Source organism: Marmota flaviventris, chromosome 14, assembly GCF_047511675.1.
Source record: "Marmota flaviventris isolate mMarFla1 chromosome 14, mMarFla1.hap1, whole genome shotgun sequence".
Taxonomy (NCBI): domain Eukaryota; kingdom Metazoa; phylum Chordata; class Mammalia; order Rodentia; family Sciuridae; genus Marmota; species Marmota flaviventris.
In genome coordinates, this window is record NC_092511.1 from 6402728 (window position 1) to 6421510 (window position 18783).

An 18783-nucleotide genomic window follows, 5' to 3' on the forward strand; every position below is an offset into this window, starting at 1 on the left:
CTTATAGTAAAATATAAGAACTTTATTAAGGTTTTTGAAAATAAAGCATAGAAGAAGAAAGCTGTGAGTTGTCAGTATTTCAAATGAAACAATGCTTTTGGATTTAACTTGGACTAGAACTATGAAGAACTTTTTCCTTCTCTAGTAATGTTGATGGTGCCATTTTCTGTTTAGTTGATCTCTATCAAGTGTATTATTACTGCATGGGACTTAAATTATTATTATTTTTTAAATGTTTATTTTTTAGTTGTAGTTGGACACAATACCTGTGTTTTATTTATTTTTATGTGGTACTGAGGATTGAACCCAGGGCCTTGCATGTGCCAGGTGAGCATTCTACTGCTGAGCCACAACCCCAGCCTGGGACTTAAATTATTTAGGGACTGGGGATATGACTCGGTGGTGGAGCAGTTATCTAGCGTGCATGAAGCCCAGGCTCCATCCCCAGCATCACAAAAAATAAAAGAAGAAAAAAGAAAGAAAAAGTCAAGAACTATATCAGTGCTGAGATTGAAAACACAGATTTTTTTTCCTTTCTTAAAGAAATAACATACCAAACGTAACAGATCAGCCTCTCATTTCTGCTGGAGAAAACAGAGTGCAAGTACTGAAAAATGTGCCCTTTAACATCGTCCTTCCCCATGGCAACCAACTGGGCATTGATAAGAGAGGCCATCTGACAGCTCCTGATACAACAGTCACTGTCTCCATAGCAACAATGCCTACCCACTCTATCAAGACCGAAATCCAGCCTCATGGCTTTGCGGTGGGGATCCCCCCAGCTGGGTATCATCCTGAGCCCACCGAGCGTGTGGTGATTTTCGACCGGAATCTCAACACTGACCAGTTCAGCTCTGGGGCTCAGCCCCCCAATGCTCAGCGGCGGACCCCAGACTCCACCTTCTCTGAGACCTTCAAGGAGGGTGTTCAGGAGGTACAGGAAACAAAAACATCTTCCTAACACGGCTGTGTGTTTGTATAAGTATTGGGTTCCACCTTTTCCTTGTTATGTAAGCTTGAAACTCAGCCGAAAATGAATGGATTAGGAATAAAAGATTTTTTTTTTTTTTTTTTTTAGCAGAAAAGGGCCATGGGTATAATTTGTAAGCTAAACCTATAAATCCAGAAATTATTATCAAGGGCACATGGCTAATCTTACCAGCAGCTGAGTTAACAATTATGATTACAACTAAGTGGTTTTGCTGGAGGGAGAGAGAAAGGAACCCAGTGCATAATTGTCCCTCGACCACAGTTGTTCGCATACTCTGTTTTCAGCTTTTATCATAGACCCAAGCAAGATCCCTGCAACTGGCCTTAATGTGAATGATTTATCAAGTGTTTGCTGAGTGTTTCTTGGTTGATAGTACAGCCAAGGAGGTAGGCAGGTTACAAATGCATTGTGTGAAACTTACAAATTAATCCCAGAGAGTTGTGAGGTTCATGATCATGCACATCTCACTCACGTTAAAGGGATGTGAAATGATTTTTAGTGTCCCAGTGGGGAAAACGGCATCTACCTCTGCCTGTGGGTTAGGGGCAGAATATAGCCTTTCCCAAGAAGGCACCAAACTCATCTAGCTGGGATGCAAATTGAGCTCTTAGAGCTCGCGACATTTTGGCTGCAGATACTAGAGTTCAACAGAATTGGGATGCGTGGGAAGGAAAAGGGGGATAATGGAATCAAGTAATTTGAGTGGTATATAAAAGTGGATTTTAAAAATATTTTTCTTTTTTAAATTTAAAGTTGTTTTTTTTAATAGATTTATGGCTTTTACTTTAAAATGAATGTTGAACAGGTAGTGGGTTTCTGTGAGCCACACACTGTGTGCTGTACCAGACCTTCGCCTTAGTAACCATAACAGTTCCATGGTTGTGGCTTATTACATTGATATTTCAGGTTTTCTTCCCCTCGGATCTCAGTCTGCGGATGCCTGGCATGAATTCAGAGGACTATGTGTTTGACAGTGTTTCTGGGTAATAGTTGTCTTTTAATTTGGTTTTTAATTTTCAGCATTTATGATCTCTTCCCTTTCTGTTACCTTCATACTGACAAATCAGAGGTGGCTTTGGCGGGCTTTCTCCTTCATCTGACTCTGCCGACTGTGGCCTTATCTTGGGTAGAGGACATTTGATTGGGGACTCTTGAAACTGTTTCCAGTTTCCTCAGCTCCTGGTGTTGGTGCTTTGGCTTCTTTCTGTGATGTGGTAGGAGGGAACCTGAAAGGAGAAGTGGGGGTCACCCTAAATCAGTGAGGCCCTTCTGTTTCCAGAAATGTATAATTAGCCAAGAATTTAGGAGAAACATCAAGTGGACAAAGGCCTTCATTTTTTTTTTTTTTTTTAATCAGCCTTGCTAATGATACAATAATTAAAGGCAACTTTTTTCTGACCTGCTTTTTTTTTTTGTTACTCAGTGGTTAAGGGATACCTAACCACTGAGTCTGAGTCATGTCCCCTGGCCTTTTTCTTTTTGTTTTTTATTTGGAGGCAGGATCTAAGTTGCTCGAGGCCTTGCTAAATTGCTGAGGCTGGACTTGAACTTGTGATCTTCCTGCCTCTCTGGAGTCCCTGGGATTACAGTCATTCATCACCGCACCCAGCTCTAATTTGACTTCTTTTTAGCCTCACAGAATTGCATCCCACTCTGGGAATAGGAGTATTTCCAAGTTATTTAGGAACATACCTTCGGGATTTTTTGTTGTTGTTGGAGTCTAGGATTTCCTTTTATTATTTTATGAGGGTTTTTTAAAAAACATGTTTTGTAATTTTTTTTTTAAAAGAGAACTTTTTAATATTTATTTTTTAGTTTTCAGTGGACACAACATCTTTTATTTTTATGTGGCGCTAGGGATCGAACCCAGCGCCCCGTGCATGCCAGGCGAGTGCGCTACCGCTTGAGCCACATCCCCAGCCCCATATGTTTTGTAATTTTAAAAAATAGTTTTTTAAAGTGTAGGGTTTTAAGAGAATTGAGACTTCCCTTATAGACCTGCCTCAAAGTGTAGGTGTCACAAACTCAGATGCCTTTAGGGTTTGGGATAGAGGTCTTCAACTGTTGTAATGGGTCAGATAGTAAATACTGGGGCTTCGTGGGCCATACAGCCTCCACGGTTTTGGACTACCCAGTTCTGCCCTTGTAGTGCAGAAGCGGCTGCAGATATAAACAAATGATATGGCTGAATTCTAATAAAGCTTTATTTACAAAGATAGATATAATTTGCCAACCTCTGGCCTAGGAAGGTTATTAAGGGGCACTTCTGAAGGGTGGTGTAAAGTGATAGGAAACATAGAGAATGTGGGGTGTCTCCTTAGACATGTTTTATGTTACAGGTAGAAACAACAACAAAGTGCAGGGCAGTGAGGTCACATTGGTTGCAGGGATTTCCAGCTGCCTCTTTGCAACCTTTGCTGGAAAAACACCACATTGGCAGTGTGTCCTGTGAGGGTTCCTGCCCGGGGCCTTTTACTTACTGCTACCTCTCCTAGACTCAGCCTCCAGATGTTTGGTTATTAATGTCACATCATAGAACTTCTAGTAAGCTTTTTATAGTTCTCCATCTGACAGCACTGAGAATTTCTGGTCTCTGACTACTTGTGTTTTAAGATTCTGTTTATCATAGAAAGGTAGCAAATGCTCCTTAGATATGACATGGTCATCTGTTGGATGTTTGTTGGTGGTCTGCTGTCTCAGTACACCCACACTGAAGCATTTCAGCATGTACTAAAGCATACAGGAAGCTTCTAAGGGACTGAATTACAGATCTGTGACTTTTTGTTCTTTAGGAACAACTTTGAGTATACCCTCGAAGCTTCAAAATCACTTCGGCAGAAGCCAGGAGACAGCACTATGACATACCTGAACAAGGGCCAGTTTTATCCTGTCACCTTGAAGGAGGTGAGCAGCAGTGAAGGGATCCACCACCCCATCAGCAAAGTTCGAGTAAGTTTTGCTCATTTTTTCCCTTGGAGCTCATCAGCTGTCCCCTTGTCCTAGCACTTCTGTGTCTGAGGCAGCTCTGAATGAAGGCCTGATAGTGTGTTTTTAAGAATTAACTATAAAATCCCTCAACATGTCTTTTCCAAACTTGTCCTTCAGTGTCTTTATGTTGTGATGCATTCTTGTTCTCAGAGTGTGATCATGGTGGTTTTCGCTGAAGACAAGAGCAGAGAGGATCAGCTGAGGCACTGGAAGTATTGGCACTCCCGGCAGCACACTGCTAAACAAAGGTGCATTGACATAGGTAAGTAGCTCAGAAGCTTGCTTTTATTCCCAGAGGTGCAAGCACCCAGCTTTCTAAATCCAATTATTTTTGGCACTGGCCAGCTTCCTGCTGAAAACATTTGAATTTTTATGCCAACCACTGGTCTGTTCCAACCACTGTTCTGGGACTCCTGGAATCAGTATCTGCCTTCGCTTCCCTCATAAAGGCCTGTGCCCAGGCAGTGGCTTTCCACATGATGCTGGTGCCAAGAGCTTTAGCCAGCTACCTTAGGAGTTAGCCTGTGTTAACTGTTCAGTCTGCATTTGGGATGTTTGGTGTTGGGGGATGGAATTCAGGGCCTTGTGCATGCTAGGCAAGTCCTCTACCTCTGAGCCCAGTTTGCACAGTTTTTGAGGGGCAGTGTCTTTTTTAAGAGATGCTGACCATTTTTTGGAGATTATGATAAGGAAGAGAGAAAAGCCAAACGAGTGAAAGGAAGCTCCACCACTGTGCAGTTGCCTGTGGTGTTCCCCAGTTAGTGCCAGACCCTGATCTGTGTGTCTGTGCATAACCCAGGGATCTGCCACCTGGAGTGCGGCAGCAGGTTGCACACACCACGTTTCCTGAAGTAACTTTGTGATAGATGGCCATTAATCATAATACTCTTTTTTCTTTAACCTTTGCAATGCTCCTCTACTCTTTTCAGAAGAATTACAGGAACTTACTATAATTAGCTTGCTTTCACAGACTAGTTTAGTAACCTTGGGCCATGGTTTAAACTTTTGAGACCTAAATTTGATTTTTTTTTTTTTTGAACCAAGGATTGATGCCAGGGGCATTTTACAACTGAGCCACATCCCTGGTCCTTTTCATTTTTTCTTTTGAAATGGGGTGTCACTAAGTTCCTGAGACTGACCTTGGACTTGGGATCCTCCTGCCTCAACCTCCCAAGTCTCTGAGATTATAAGCATACCCCACCACTCCTGGCTTAAATTTCCTTATTTTGACAAAATGAGATTGAATCAAATACTTTCTAAACCTACTTCTGTTATAAAAAGTTTTGTGTTTTTCTTCAGCCCAACAAAATGTTATGCAGAAATGGTAACGTGAAGAATTGAATGTTTCTCTAAAGCTACCATGATCTCGTGTCAAAACTAAAAATCATGAACTTCTTTTTCTTGTTCACCATTTCTCATAGCTGACTATAAAGAAAGCTTCAATACCATCAGTAACATTGAAGAGATTGCTTATAATGCCATTTCCTTCACCTGGGACATTAATGACGAAGCAAAGGTGAGTCATCAAGTCCAGAGGCACCTGTATTCCAGCTGTTTGAGAAGTGGGAGGAGCTTAATGATTTGACAGCAACATTTTTTTTTTTTTTTTGCAGTTTTACATGTTTTCATTCCCAGATGTTGTAAAAGTGTCCTCCTCTCATTTTTGTCCTCCCCCATTGACTGAAGAAGATCCTTTTATTGACATTCTTCACCACACAGAGTCTATAGATGGAACCTCAAGGACCGAGCTGTTGTTTGCCACTACTCCCTCTCTCCCCAGGCAGCTCCTCCTTCACTTCGCTTTGCTTCCTCATTTACAGAGTGGAATTGACATCTGTCCTCTCCTCCTGCCCATCAGGTGGAGTTTTTTGGAAAGAGGCTGAGACACTTGCTATCATTAGCAGTACTCATTTCATATGTGACCTTGTAAATACAACTCAATTAAAAATGAACTCCAATTTAGATGGTCATTTGGATAATAGGAGTTTTTAGTACCCTTTAAAAAAAAAAGCATCATCTTAAGTCATTTCTGTTCTTCCCACTGTGTGCTTCACTTGTAGTATAGTCTTTCTCTTTACTAAATTATTAGAGTTCTGATTATATATATATATATATATATATATATATATATATATATATATATTTTTTTTTTTTTTTTTTTTTTTTTTTGGATTACCTTAAAATCTGGGAGCTTGAGAAAAAGTATGGAAAAGTCATCCTCAGCAACTTAGTGAGGCCATAAGCAACTTGGCAAGATGCTGTCTCAAAATAAAAAAGGCTAGGGATGTGGCTTAGTGGTTAAGCACCCCTGGGTTCAATCTCTGGTACCAAAAAAAAGAAAGAAACACAATAGAAGCATGTTTTGATGAGGGGCCAGTTGTTGAAATAAGACGCATCTGTAGTTTTTGTTACAGTATCAGGAATACTTTTCTCTCAGGGCCTGGGTACAAAGCATGACCATCTTCTGTCCTCTTTTTGCCTCTGCTTTCTGGTCTTTCTTCTGTTTCTGCAACAAGAAGTTTAGTAATTTATGGACTAAGACAGTGCATTAGAGGCTGAGCGTTTCGGTTTCAATTTACACTACCCTGAGATTGCTTTTAAAAATCAAATGATGCCACTGGGTGTGGTGGCGTATGCCTGTAATCACAGTGATTTCAGTAGCTGAGGCAGGAAAATCTCAAGTTTGAGACCAGCATCAGCAATCAGTGAGACCTGTCTCAAAATTAAAAATAAGAAAGGGCTGGGGATGTGGCTCAGTGCTAGAGTGCCTCTGGGTTCAATCCCTGTTACTGCAAACAAGACAAATCAAATGATGGGATTTTGGGGAGCCATGTTAGGTCTGTATTATGATTGCTTTCTGTCTTATGGGTGTCACATCTAAGGCATAAGAGCGTCTGATATGGAGGAGATGGTCAGCCAGGAAACTTAGGTGACTAATCACATAGAGGTTTTCCTGCTGACCCCCTTGATCAAGTACAGCTGCCAGTAGGCTGCTCCTTCTAGAGATGGACATAGGATTAAATATTTGATTTACCATCGAGAGAATGCTGGGGAAAAACAAACTTGCCACTTTCTAAAATTGTTGTTATAGTTATTTTAAAATTAAATACCATAATAAGACTCAGTGTGCAGTGGCTAAAAAGAGGTGGCTCGTGCCCTCTGGGTGCTGGAGAAATGCTTCCTGTTTGCCCTTGGGACTGATCGGGAGATGTGGAGCAGGCAGTGAAGAACACACAAGTCCTGAGGTCACTTTTCTGACTTATGTGTGACCTTGACTCTCAGTCCCTCAATTCACTGGCTTGGTTTTTGCATCTTTGCTCTAGAAGAATCAAAAAGCTATATGGCCGACTTCTCTTTCTTGGGTGTTGCCAAGATTAATAAGCATGATTGTCAAAGCCTCGAAGATCTTGGCCGGAAGGGTCTGCATATGGGCAGAGCACTTTGTTTGATGTGTCACGCTCTAGAGTGGGAGTAATGACAGCCGGGATGATTGGAAGGGACAGTGGCTTGTTTACTTGAAGGCCTCCAGTGTATTTGTGCTGGAGAGAAGCACCTGAGGAGGAGGCTCTTGGAGTCTCAGTGCATTGCTAACCAAAGAGGCAGCTTCCGTCTTGTTTCCCTCCAGCCCCCAGGTTGGTGCCAGTTTCCAGCCTTTGCGGCTCCTGGAAGGTGCAGTAATGTCTCTTAATGAGGCTGCTTCCTTTTGAAGCTGATATCAGGCGAGGCTTAGAGTGTGTGTTGGAATTCAGTATCTAGGATTTTTCCTTTCCCTGGCCAAGATGATGTTTTCTGGTTTTTTTTTTTTTTTTTTTTTTAAGTAATTAATGCCTCAGGGCGGCTAGAGGGAGCAAATGCATGTACAGAATCCTATAGAGTTGGGTGTTTTAACTACCTACTTTTTCTGAAAATATCTGCTTTATTTGCCCACTTTCTGTTTCTCATTTAGGATATATTGATTTTTTGGGGGGGTGGGAGACTACTGAGTATTGAACCCAGGGTTGCTTAACCACTGAGTCACATTTCCAGCCCTTTTTGTTTGTTTCTATTTTGCAACAAGGTCTCAGTCCTTAGGGCCTCTTTATGTTGCTGAGCCTGGTCTTGAACTTTCGGTCTTCCTGCCTTAGTCTCCCAAGTTATTGAGATTACAGGCATGTGCCACCACGCTTAAGAATATGTTGATTCTTGGTTCTCCTTCTCCCCCACAAAATACAAGGTTTACTGAAGTTGTGTGGCGTTCCTCCTCAGACTTTTTAATGATCTCTGACATACCCCTTGGTCCTGGCAGAAAGAGAACCTAGTGTCAGCTTCTGAATCTGCCCTGGAGCCTTTGCTTCTCATGTCAGGGTCACTGTGTTGAGGATCATGAAGCTGATTGTGAATGTCTTGGCTTCTGCTCACTTGGGGCACTGCCTCAGCCAGGACTCACACTGCCCCTTGCACACTCATTCGTGTGTGAAAGACTGTGCCTGCTGATACCAGGGAAGCTTTAAGAGAAAAAGGCATTAATTTTCAAACTGTTGGGGAAGAAAGAAGTTTCTTTGAAGAGGAGAAATGTCTTAGAAACAGTCCCCAGCGTCATTGATCGGTTCTCACGCAGACCTGTTTTGTTTGTTATTGTCCTCCCTGAGAGCCAGGGAGGTTCACCTGGATAGTCAGGTGTCTTCTGATGACTCAGAAACCTCTGGACAGGTTGTAGTGCAGACCTTGACACTTCATTGGGAATCACTCACTCAGATGTACAATGATATCAGCTGCTTCAGGAAGATCTGTCAGGGCGATGCAGCAGCTACTTTTGAGCAGTAAAAGGTGGCACTGCAGTGGGGTGCTGAAGCTTATGGCTGCAGGGCATGATGGGCGGGGGTGGGGAGGCCTGCAGGTGAAGGTGCATCCAGCAATGGGGGTGGGGACACAGGTTGGGCTGTGTCTGCCTTTCTCCAGCCCCAGTGGCTCCTTTCCCACTGCAGGAGTCAGAATGTCATCAACCAGTGCCTGATGCTGCTGGCCCCAGGCTCCCAGCCTCAGTTCTGTAGTTCTAGGACACTGACTAGTATTGTGGTTCAGGGAGGTTGTGGGTTAAATGGGTTCTTGTGGGATCATCTGAGACCCTATCCGTGATATTACTTCTAAGGAAAAATTTGTGAGTCACTTTACAGATGAACTCTGAGGACACAATTTGTAAATTGGGGCTCTCTGTCCTGCAGTATTTCCAGTATTCTCTAAACTCTGTGGATAATTGTGGGTTGTAAGCTGCCCATCTTGGCCTAGGAAGTGTTTTTTTTTTTTTGGTTTGTTTGTTTGTTTTTGTTTTTTAAATATTTTTTTAATTGAAGGTAGACACATACCTTTATTTTATGTATTTGTTTTTATGTGGTACTGAGGATCAAACCCAGTACCTCGCACATGCTAGGCCAGCCTCTACCGCTGAGCCACAACCCCAGCCCTAGAAGTTAGTTTTTTGTTTGTGTTGTAAACCTGAAGAGTTTACAACAGCATTAAGATTTGTTTAGTGATATGAGTAAGGGCCTCTCAGAGCCTAAAAGTCTAAAATAAATAGAGGAAAGAGAAGTCAGGGAGAGAGAGGGCTTCTTTGATGCCTGTTATCTCTGTTCTATGCCCAGTGAAGTGCCTTGCCTTTGTTCCCAACTTGCTCAGCACCAAGAGGCAGTGCCTGGCCCTCACACCATTATGCATTTGCTGCTTGGTTGTGAGAAAGAAGCCTCTGCAGAGACAGGAATCTAGGTCCTGAAATGGGTGGGAAGGTATTTAAAAGTGTGAGTGCATACCCACGGGCAGCAGCGCTGTGGACCCACAGGCACAGGCTCCTCCAGCCGAAGAGCACTTCTGCTGCTCAGAAACAGACTTACACTGGGTGAGTGCTGGGTGGCTCCAGAGGAGTGGAAACTAAACCAGGAAGCACTGGTCCACTGCACACAGGCAGCCAGCCTCACAGGTCCCGGGCAGCACCAAGCAGGACCACTGGGCAGCACAGGAGCATCTCTGACCACAGTTAACTAGAGTGTGGCAAAGGGAAAGATGGAGAGACTTGAGAGCACAGCTCACTTCAGAGCACAGTTCAAAGTGTGCTGTGAAGTTCTTTGTTGTCTATATGTAGATATGATCTTCGTGAATTTTAAGCAGATTTTTTAAGGATGTCATGAACCCCCAAATCCCTAAACAAATGTTTTTTTCTAGTGGTGACACCTAAGTTCTTAACATTCATACATTCCATTAAATGCTAAATACTAACAGCCAGGAGCCCCCTGGCTTATAGGTGCCACACTCCCTCAGAATGAAATGGTCAGCTGATTCGGCTCTGCTTCGGGCCATGTGGTTGATGGCTTAAGACACTCTGATGCTGTGGCCCTTTCTCCAGCGGTGTGGTTGAGAGCACCAGGGTACTCTTTTGCAAGTCTTCATCAAACCTTCAGGAGGAGAGGCCAGGTCTCAGTGTGGGCCCAGGCTGCTTGCACACTGAGAATCTGCACCTTTTGATGGCATGATCCTGCCTCTGGAGTGACAGCCAGGGGCCACACACTTTTCATCTGTTCCTGTCAGAAAGTCAAATAAGGAGGCTTTGTGTTTTTACACTTAATTTCAGCCTCTCACCCCTGAGAAGGAATTCTGAGGCATTGGGAAGGATTGTCCAGAGAGTCAAAAGTTTTATGTCATGGAAAGGCTCATGTTACAAAAGAAGGAGGATTAAAGCAGAATTTGGAGCCCTGCTCAGTACCTACAAGCTTTAGCACCAGGGCGCCTGTGTGGATGGAGGCCAGATCTTTCTCTTTTGTCTTCTTGTCTCAGCAGAAGTGTGCTGAGAGTCCTGGTGGGGGCTTGTTACTGAGGCTTACAGAATGCATTCTGTAAAAGAGGGGTGTAACCACTGTGGTAACTTGAACTTAAGACGTTTTGTGTGTGCTTGTGGGATGCAGGTTTATGAGTTTAATAGCAGTTTGTTGTTTTGTCTGAGCCTAATATTTGGAATTCATTGTGAGAGTAATTTTTAATTTGTTTGAACTAAACATATTGCTTGCATTTATAGGGATTCCATTCTGGTGAAGCATCAATCAAGTGTGCCATTAAAGTAAGGTGTTGCCGTGTTTGGTTGTATTAAGCAGGGACAGGTTTGGTTTGTTTCTCAGCTTTAAAATTCTAGCGTGAATGGGAGGGCAGAGGGAGGAGAGGAGTGAGTCAGGTGTCATATTTGCAATTGCAATTAAATGATGGCAGGAGATTTTTAAAACTAAAGAATATACTCCTCGGCCTGAATAGAGGAAGAAATCAGGAAGCACTGTTATTTAAAACAAAAGATGATAGACTTTTAGGCAAATCACAAAGCTAACCAGATTGAACTGGATTATTCATGGATTTCTTGTATCTGTAGAATCCAGGATCCCGAGAAAAATTTGATGTAGCCTTTCTGGCTTCTGAATTGAGATTCATTCATTCAGCTATAAGGATTTTCTTTCATGCAGTTTGGAAACATATTTATTAAAAATTTTTTTAAAAATCACATGCTAGAAAGGGTCATTCCTTTATAAGGAAACAGGAATCTTTGCACTTGTACTTTGGTCAAGTGTTATTTCCAATAACAAGAAAATTTTCCTGTTGGAAATTTGTGAATGCCTTTAATTAGCTGATACAGAATGAATTCTTTACTCGGCATTTGGAAATTTTGCTTTGAAGCAACTGTTCTGAGTATGATTATGAGGATGGTTTCCTCTCTGAATTTTTTCTTTTTTTTGAGCTAGGTTTATTGGACTTTGCCTCAAAAGCATTTTAAGAAGTATACTTTGTAGTGTCTAGGCAAGTGGTTCCATCCAGATGTAAAATAAAATAAAATGAATCATGGCAGAACTTTAGAACTCACAGGTAACAATAGTGTGCACTTATTCCAGCACACGCCTGAGGGTAAGGGCCAAGTGGAAGATGTCTCTGATTGGACAAGGGAGATACTTGGCAGCTGAAGAAAGCTTAGCTTGGTAGTCAAACTTGCATCTTGTTAAACGGGTTTCAAGCACTCGTGTTTGTTTAGCCACATTTGTGCTGTCACTTGAATTAGTTTTTCATTCTCAATTTTGGGGGGAGGGAGGAAACAAGTTCTTTTGCTTCCTCCTCCCTGCCACTCTCAAGAAACAATAAGCTCCTCTTTGATGGCTTTTCACCTTAACCCTCCTCCTTCTAGGTCCTTCCTGGAAATTCCATCTACGGTGGCTTTCTAACTCTGTCATTTCAACCAGTTTTGCTACTTATAAACAAAAGCAAAGAGCTTTGACTCTGACCTGATGTTATTGGTAGTAACTCAAGTTACCCTGAGTAGACTTTTCAAGGCCGTGTGGGGGCCTTCAAGTTCAGGTTTCTTGCAATGGCAGCTCTCTACAATTAGTTAATACAGTGGAATCTTTACGTTCATTATACACTCTATCTTTGGCATTTTAATTTTAGTGGAAAAAACACTTTAATTATAAGTTTTGATTGGCAGCCAGCTTGCCTGCCAGTCTCCTTTATGACCCACTTCCTCACCTGTCCTGTTCCGTACCCTGTGATGATGGAATGTGGTCTGTGTTTGCCTTGTGTCACACCTGCATCTAGTTCTGCATATTTCAGAGCACGTATTCAACTTATTTGGGACAACAGGTGCCAAATCACTGTACCTGCCAAGTGTCCTTAAGTTCACCAGGTCCTGTGCGTGGGATAGGACAGAGGGAAAAGCAGCACGCAGGTACCTCTGAATGTTTTCTTCTTGTCTCTCTTTTTATCTGTGTGACTTTTTCCCTGGCTCTCTGTGCTCTGCAGAAACCAAAACGCATGTGGGCGGTGTGGGAAGGCCGCTGTGACAACAGCCAGGCTGCTGACTAGGGCCTTGTTTTCCCTGGGGAGCCGCCCGCTGAGCCGTGGGAAGAGGAGTGAGCGCCTTCCTCCCCACCTCACCCGCTGTCCCGCCTGCCCCTGCCTGCCCCTTCCTTTTCTTTTTTCTTGGTGGTCATTTGATAGTCTGAGAAGTGCTAGCTGCTCAGTTGGTCTTTTGGTTCTCGGTGGCATTCTGTAGTGAGATATTTCAGTCACCTCCCCTCGTCAGAGGAGCGAGGAAGTGTGACGTGCTGGGATTATCTGACAATCAGTAGTGGAACTGGATTCGCTTCTGAGTCTGTGACTCAGTCTCTGATGCCTTCTCGGGCTTCACTCATTAATTCGCTCCGCCTGTGGACTGGGCAGTAGGGGCTGCAAGGCTCAGCCAGGACTGAGAATCAGGCTTGTCTGTTTGTTTGGGTTGGGTGTGGACAGCACTGTGCATTATGATTAAGTGTCTGCATGTAATGCCCAATAAACGTTCCTGGCTAATTAGACCTCATCAGAGAATTGGATCTTAATTTCTTAGTAAAAACAGTTTCTCCCTCCATTGGCTTCAGTTCACATTTTTAACTTTATAAAGGTATTGGGAAAACATTGATTGTGTTCTCTTTAATTAGTGCTGTTGAAATGGGGTGAGAAAAAAACTACATTATTGACTTTACATCTTAATTTTGGTTGTCAGGAGATTTCTACCTAGGAAGAAATACTTAGAATTGTCTTAGAGCCCATGTTTTAGACTGACTTTTAGAATTCAGTTAAAATTATTCTAGGGCTTTTACATTTGATTTACAGATCTGTTGCATTGTAGGAACGGCATTATGTATATCTGTATTTGACTACGCTGAATTTTGACACAGGAATGAATTAAAATGATAAAGACTCCCAGAAGCTCCTGGGACTGGCACAACTGCACCTGTGTCTCAGGGAGCCATGTGGTCATCACTGAGTCCTGTGACTTCAGTTGAAACGAGCAGGAAGCTTGGCACGGATTGGACGTTGGTTGAAACACAGGGACTTCAGTTTCACGCCTTCTGCCCGGCCCTTTGGGAGTCACTTCCCTGCTGCTTCCCCTGGTTTGCCAAACAGTTTTTCCACAGGAGCGTCTCCGGCTCTGCACTCTCCCTGTGGCAGTGTGGTTTCCAGAAAAGGACAAGGAGGTTGGAGTCAGGAACATGGGTCCTGCAGGGCTCTGTCGTCTGATTAGTGTGCGTCTTTTCCGTCTGTCTTTGGAGCCCTGGGCCTTCGCCACAGCTTGGCTGTCCATCTCTAGTGAGGAGACGGTGAGAGCCAGGGCTTGGGAAGAGGGTTTATGTAATGGCAACTTACTTTCCTCTTTCCTTTTCTCCCTGCAGCAGATCTGTATTTGTTATGTTTACCAGGCAGCTCGAGCTCAGTTCTGTGTGTCATGATGCACAAATGACACCCATCACCGGACGCAGGAAAGGAGGCATGCTCTCAGCTCTGAGACTGAGCCTCTTCCACAAGTCTGCTTTGTACAGTCTGAAGTGCAAGAGCAAAACACCATTCTCTCTCCAAGTTCTGTTGACCAGTTTGACTCATTTCTAACGTCCTTCCAGGGAATTCTGTGTGAGATAATCAATGTATCGCTGCTATGTGGAAGAGCTGGCTTGAGATGCCGTGATGCAGAGAGCCAGCTTCCCTTCCTGTGTGTTCATTCATTCAGCAGATCATTCACTGTAGTTCTTCTTGCAAGCACTGGGAGGGAATGAAAAAGTGATTCAAATGTTAAGCCTGTCCTCAGGCGATTGCACTTTCTTTGTAATCGTACATGTCATCAGTGAGGTTAAAAATTATAAAGAGTTAGGTTGGGTCAGGTGTAGTAGCGCACACTGTAATCCCAGCGACTTGGGAGGCTGAGGCAGGAGGATGCAAGTTCAAGGCTGTTCTGGACTAAGTGAGGCCCTAAGCAACTTAGCAAGACCCTGTCTCAAAATAAAAAACAAGGGCTGGAGATTTACTCAGTGGTAAAGCACTCTTGGGTTCAATCTCCAGTATAAAAAACAAATAAAAATGAGGTTAGGGGCTGGGGTTGAGCTCAGTGGTAGTGCCCTTGCCTAGCATGTGTGAGGCACTGGGTTTGTTTCTCAACACCACATATAAATTTTAAAAAAAAGATCCATTGACAACTAAAAAAATATTTTTAAAAAATGAGGTTAGGATTTTCAGGGGAAAAGTGCTTTCAGCTAAACGAATCCCAGAAGATGTTACTGGAACTACAGCATATTTTTGTAAAGGATCCTTGATTGGACCTTTTTCCTTTCCCCATCTTTTGCCCCCAGTGTGTCTTGTGGTTTTAGGTGGGAGAGAGGCAATTGAAGAGGTTTGTCTAAAGAGAGGCTTTGACGTAGTGGGGTACAGCCATTGCATAAGGCAGAAAGTAAGTTATGAACTTGTGTTCTGCAATATCAAGGTCACACTGGAACCTCGGGAGCTATAGACTTTACCCTGTAAATGTAACATGAAGCTCCAAACCAAGGGATAACTGATAGGTAATTATCAAATAAAAAATTGCTCATTAGGTACCTGAAGTTTCTTAACAAAAAGATGGTCACCAGAGATAGCATTTTAAAGTACAGAAGCAATATACATAGTAGGAAATTATGACCTGGCCCATGACATGGGTTTACACTTACCTTAAATATCTTAGCTTATGTCAGGGAGCCTCTTAATAGCCTGGTCTTTTCCAAAGTAACTCCTGGGACATATGTAGTGAATATTTAGTTATTCATTCAATAGATATTTATTTAATGTCGTATATGTACAAAACTGCTTGGCATTCTGGGTTCTACAGAGATAACCCAGGAATTCAGATCCATTTAGAGGAGAGATTTGAATGTGAATAGCGTGTGATCCTGGGCAACAAGTTTATCTAGTTTATCTAGCCTTGGTTTTCTCATCTATAAATTGGGACCAGAATAGTTCCAATTCCAAAGGTTATTTTTGATACATTGTGAGAATGGAATGTAGCTCAGATACCTTAGTAGCATATGATTTTGTGTGGCTGGAATTTAGGAATTTGAGGGCATTTCATTCCATAAACATGTTGGCCAGGTCCTGCCATGGTGCTCGGAGGGTACAAAGATGGATCACATACAACCCAGTTCTCATGAAATCCAAAAATTGGAGGCGGGGGAGTTTGCCACTGTCGTAGGTGCAGTAAGTACAGTTCAGATGAATACAAAGGAGGGGGACAGGAGAGTCAGCCAGGTTCCTCAGTCACACCTAAGGACAGTGAGAGCCTGCCTGGCTTTGACACTAGAGCTTTATCAGTCGGGAAATGTCTACAGAGAGTTGAGTGGAGCTTATTTAAAATTGAGGGGCGGAGAAAATAAAGATCTCAAAGTGTTAAAGTACCTAAAAAGGAGATGAGAAGCCAGAGTGGGAGTTTGAGCTAGACTGTAGGGGGCCTTGAGGGTTTGACAACCGTTGGTTATACAGCATTGGTGGTGGCTTTTCTCAACCACTTTAGTCTTCCTGGGCACAGGCAGGCCCCTGTGACTTGGCACTTGTGCTCATGAGAACACGTTGTTACTCTGTTTTCATTGAAGAATTGGATCTCTTCAAAAGAAACCTTTATCCCTTAAAAAGAAAACCACATCTCCCTGTCATAAAGGTGGTTCATGTTGTTCTTAGTCTCAAGGTTCATGCTTTGAGAAATTCTATACTGCTTGTTTGAGCAACCACACTCGGAAAACCGTAAGGCAACACTGTCCCTTATGGTAGCAGCGTTGCATGCACAGCATCCGCCTAAAGCTCTCTCTGAGGAAGGGTGGAGACTGTGTCATTTAGGCTTTGGGTTCTTTCTGTACGGGAATAATGACATAGAACGGATGTTACTGTCACTGTGGTAAATTTTTTTAAAGGAACAACCTCCTTGCTAATTCATGAAAAATATCGTGGAATAGTGAACATGAATTAATCTGGTTCATCATTTAGCTTCTGGCTCAACAGCTTATAAATTTTATAACTTTTGACTGATGCATTCTAGGTGTTTTGTTGATGCTTTCTTTTCTGCAGATTAGGTGAGTGAAAAATATTTCTTCAGTTTTCCCCCCACAGAGTAAATCTACTTATTAAAATTCACGTGTCTGACCACTCTATACAGTCAGCAAGTTCTTACTGATTGGTGCCTTGGTTTGTAATGATAAAACTTAAAAAGAAGGCCAGATATGGAGGCTCACGCCTATAATCCCAACAGTTTGGGAGCCTGAGGCAGGAGAATTGTGAGTTCAAAGCCAGCCTCAGCAACAGCAAGGCACTAAGCAACTCACTGAGGCCCTGTCTCTAAATAAAATACAAAATAGGGCTGGGAATGGGGCTCAGTGGCCAAGTGCCCCTGAGTGCAGTCCCCAGTACCAAAAAAACAAGAACAACAACAACAAAAATATCCTAAAAAGAGTGTATCAGTCGGGGTTTCTCACACTTATTCTTCGCTTCCACCTCACAGGCTGGGCAGTGACCCTCGGGGTTGCCCCTAGTGTGAGCAGCCTTTCCCTGTGGCATCCTCCCCTTCATTAATGTACAGCACCTCATTTTGTTGTCTTCCTCTCATTTTCTAACTGAGGTTTGTGAACAAAATTAAATCTTTTGCAATATCCTACGTGCATGAGTTCTCAGCCCAGAACGAGAACCATCTCTGGAGTAAAGTGGATGCTTCGAAGAGCCTTGCAGAGCGTCCCACCGTTAGTGGTTTATTTGGGGGGTTAGTTTTTTCCTGATCTAATAATTTTGGGGGGTGGGTGGGAACTTAAGTTGCTCTTGTTGAGATTACTGTTCTATTTGAATAACATCTTACTTTTCCTCAAATTAAGTGGCAAGGAAGTGTGAGAGCAGAGAAGGGGCCCGAGTCCTTTTAGAGGTCTTTGCCGCCTTCTGAAGAAAGAGGAGCAGCCGGGTGTGCTGTCTGCCTGTGCCCTGGAGTTTTTCTGTCATTGCATCAGTCGGGAGTGTGACTGCCTGTGGGGGTGGGTGACTTGCCCCATTGTCTTGCTTATTCAGGGTTCAACCCAAGGTGAAGTGTTTAAACTGTGAGGAGCAGAACATGCCTGTCTCATCGCTTCCACAGGATCCCAGGAGAGCCCCACCTCACATTCCACACTAGCCTCTTGCCTGTATTGGGGCCACCAACTAAAGACTGCCACCTTTCTTGGTGTAAATGATCCCTAGAAGCTGAGCTTGTCCCTCCACACTTGCCCAGTCCCCTCCATGAGTGTAGCTTGCATTGACAGAGACACTGTTCCTGTGGGTGGTTGATGTGTGGCTGAGAAGCACACACCCTCTGCCTTGTCAGAAAGTGGAAATACTGAATTATGAAAAGGCAAATTCTCTCCCTCCCTGCTTAGCCACTCATGATGCACGGACAAGTCCAAGAAACCTAGAGAATGGTTGGGTTGGTGTCAGCAAATGACAGCTCCTGGACACAGGCCGGCCAGTTTCGTGTGTGTGGAAAGAAAGAAAGCGTATTGAAAGCCCACCCATTTACTCCCTCTCTGTCTGTGGCTGCCTTTACACTGTTAGGCAGGGGGACGAGTTGTACACGGCCCACAGCATGGTCACTGCTGGGCCCTTTGCAGAGACAGTCACCTCCTGGTTTAGATGAATGCATGGAAATGGATTTCCTCATCCATATTCATTCACTACTCCCTCTGCCTTTCTCCTTCTTTAACTGAACTCATATGTGCTAAGCATGTGCCATGTCCCAGGCACCAGGAACAGAGAAATGGCTCGGGTATGATCTCATAGCAGTCACAGTGTGGTGAGGAGGGCACCACAAGTCATGCCTTGCTGTGGAGGTGAAAATTACAACAAAAACGTAAATCCCTGCTCATATAACAGAAGTCATAAAAGCAAGAAGTGGAGTTTTTATAGGGTTGGGTTTTTTTTTTTTTTTTTTTTGGTGATGTTTGTTTTTGCAGTGCTGGGGATCAAACTCA

General features: G+C 43.3%; 1 protein-coding gene across 3 annotated transcripts in view; it reads left to right on the forward strand.

Annotated features, from left to right (window-relative positions):
* Positions 1 to 18783, forward strand: part of Grhl1 (grainyhead like transcription factor 1) — a 46922-nt gene that overhangs the window by 7394 nt on the left and 20745 nt on the right. For 2 of the 3 annotated variants that reach the window (XM_071601329.1, XM_071601330.1), the window contains exons 4-6: positions 3784 to 3940; positions 4130 to 4241; positions 5401 to 5495. In XM_071601329.1, coding sequence (XP_071457430.1) covers positions 3784 to 3940; positions 4130 to 4241; positions 5401 to 5495 — 364 coding nt within the window. Of the gene's footprint in view, positions 1 to 543; positions 935 to 1897; positions 1975 to 3783; positions 3941 to 4129; positions 4242 to 5400; positions 5496 to 18783 lie in introns of all 3 variants that reach the window. The other variant, XM_027937826.2, reaches the window with a different exon arrangement.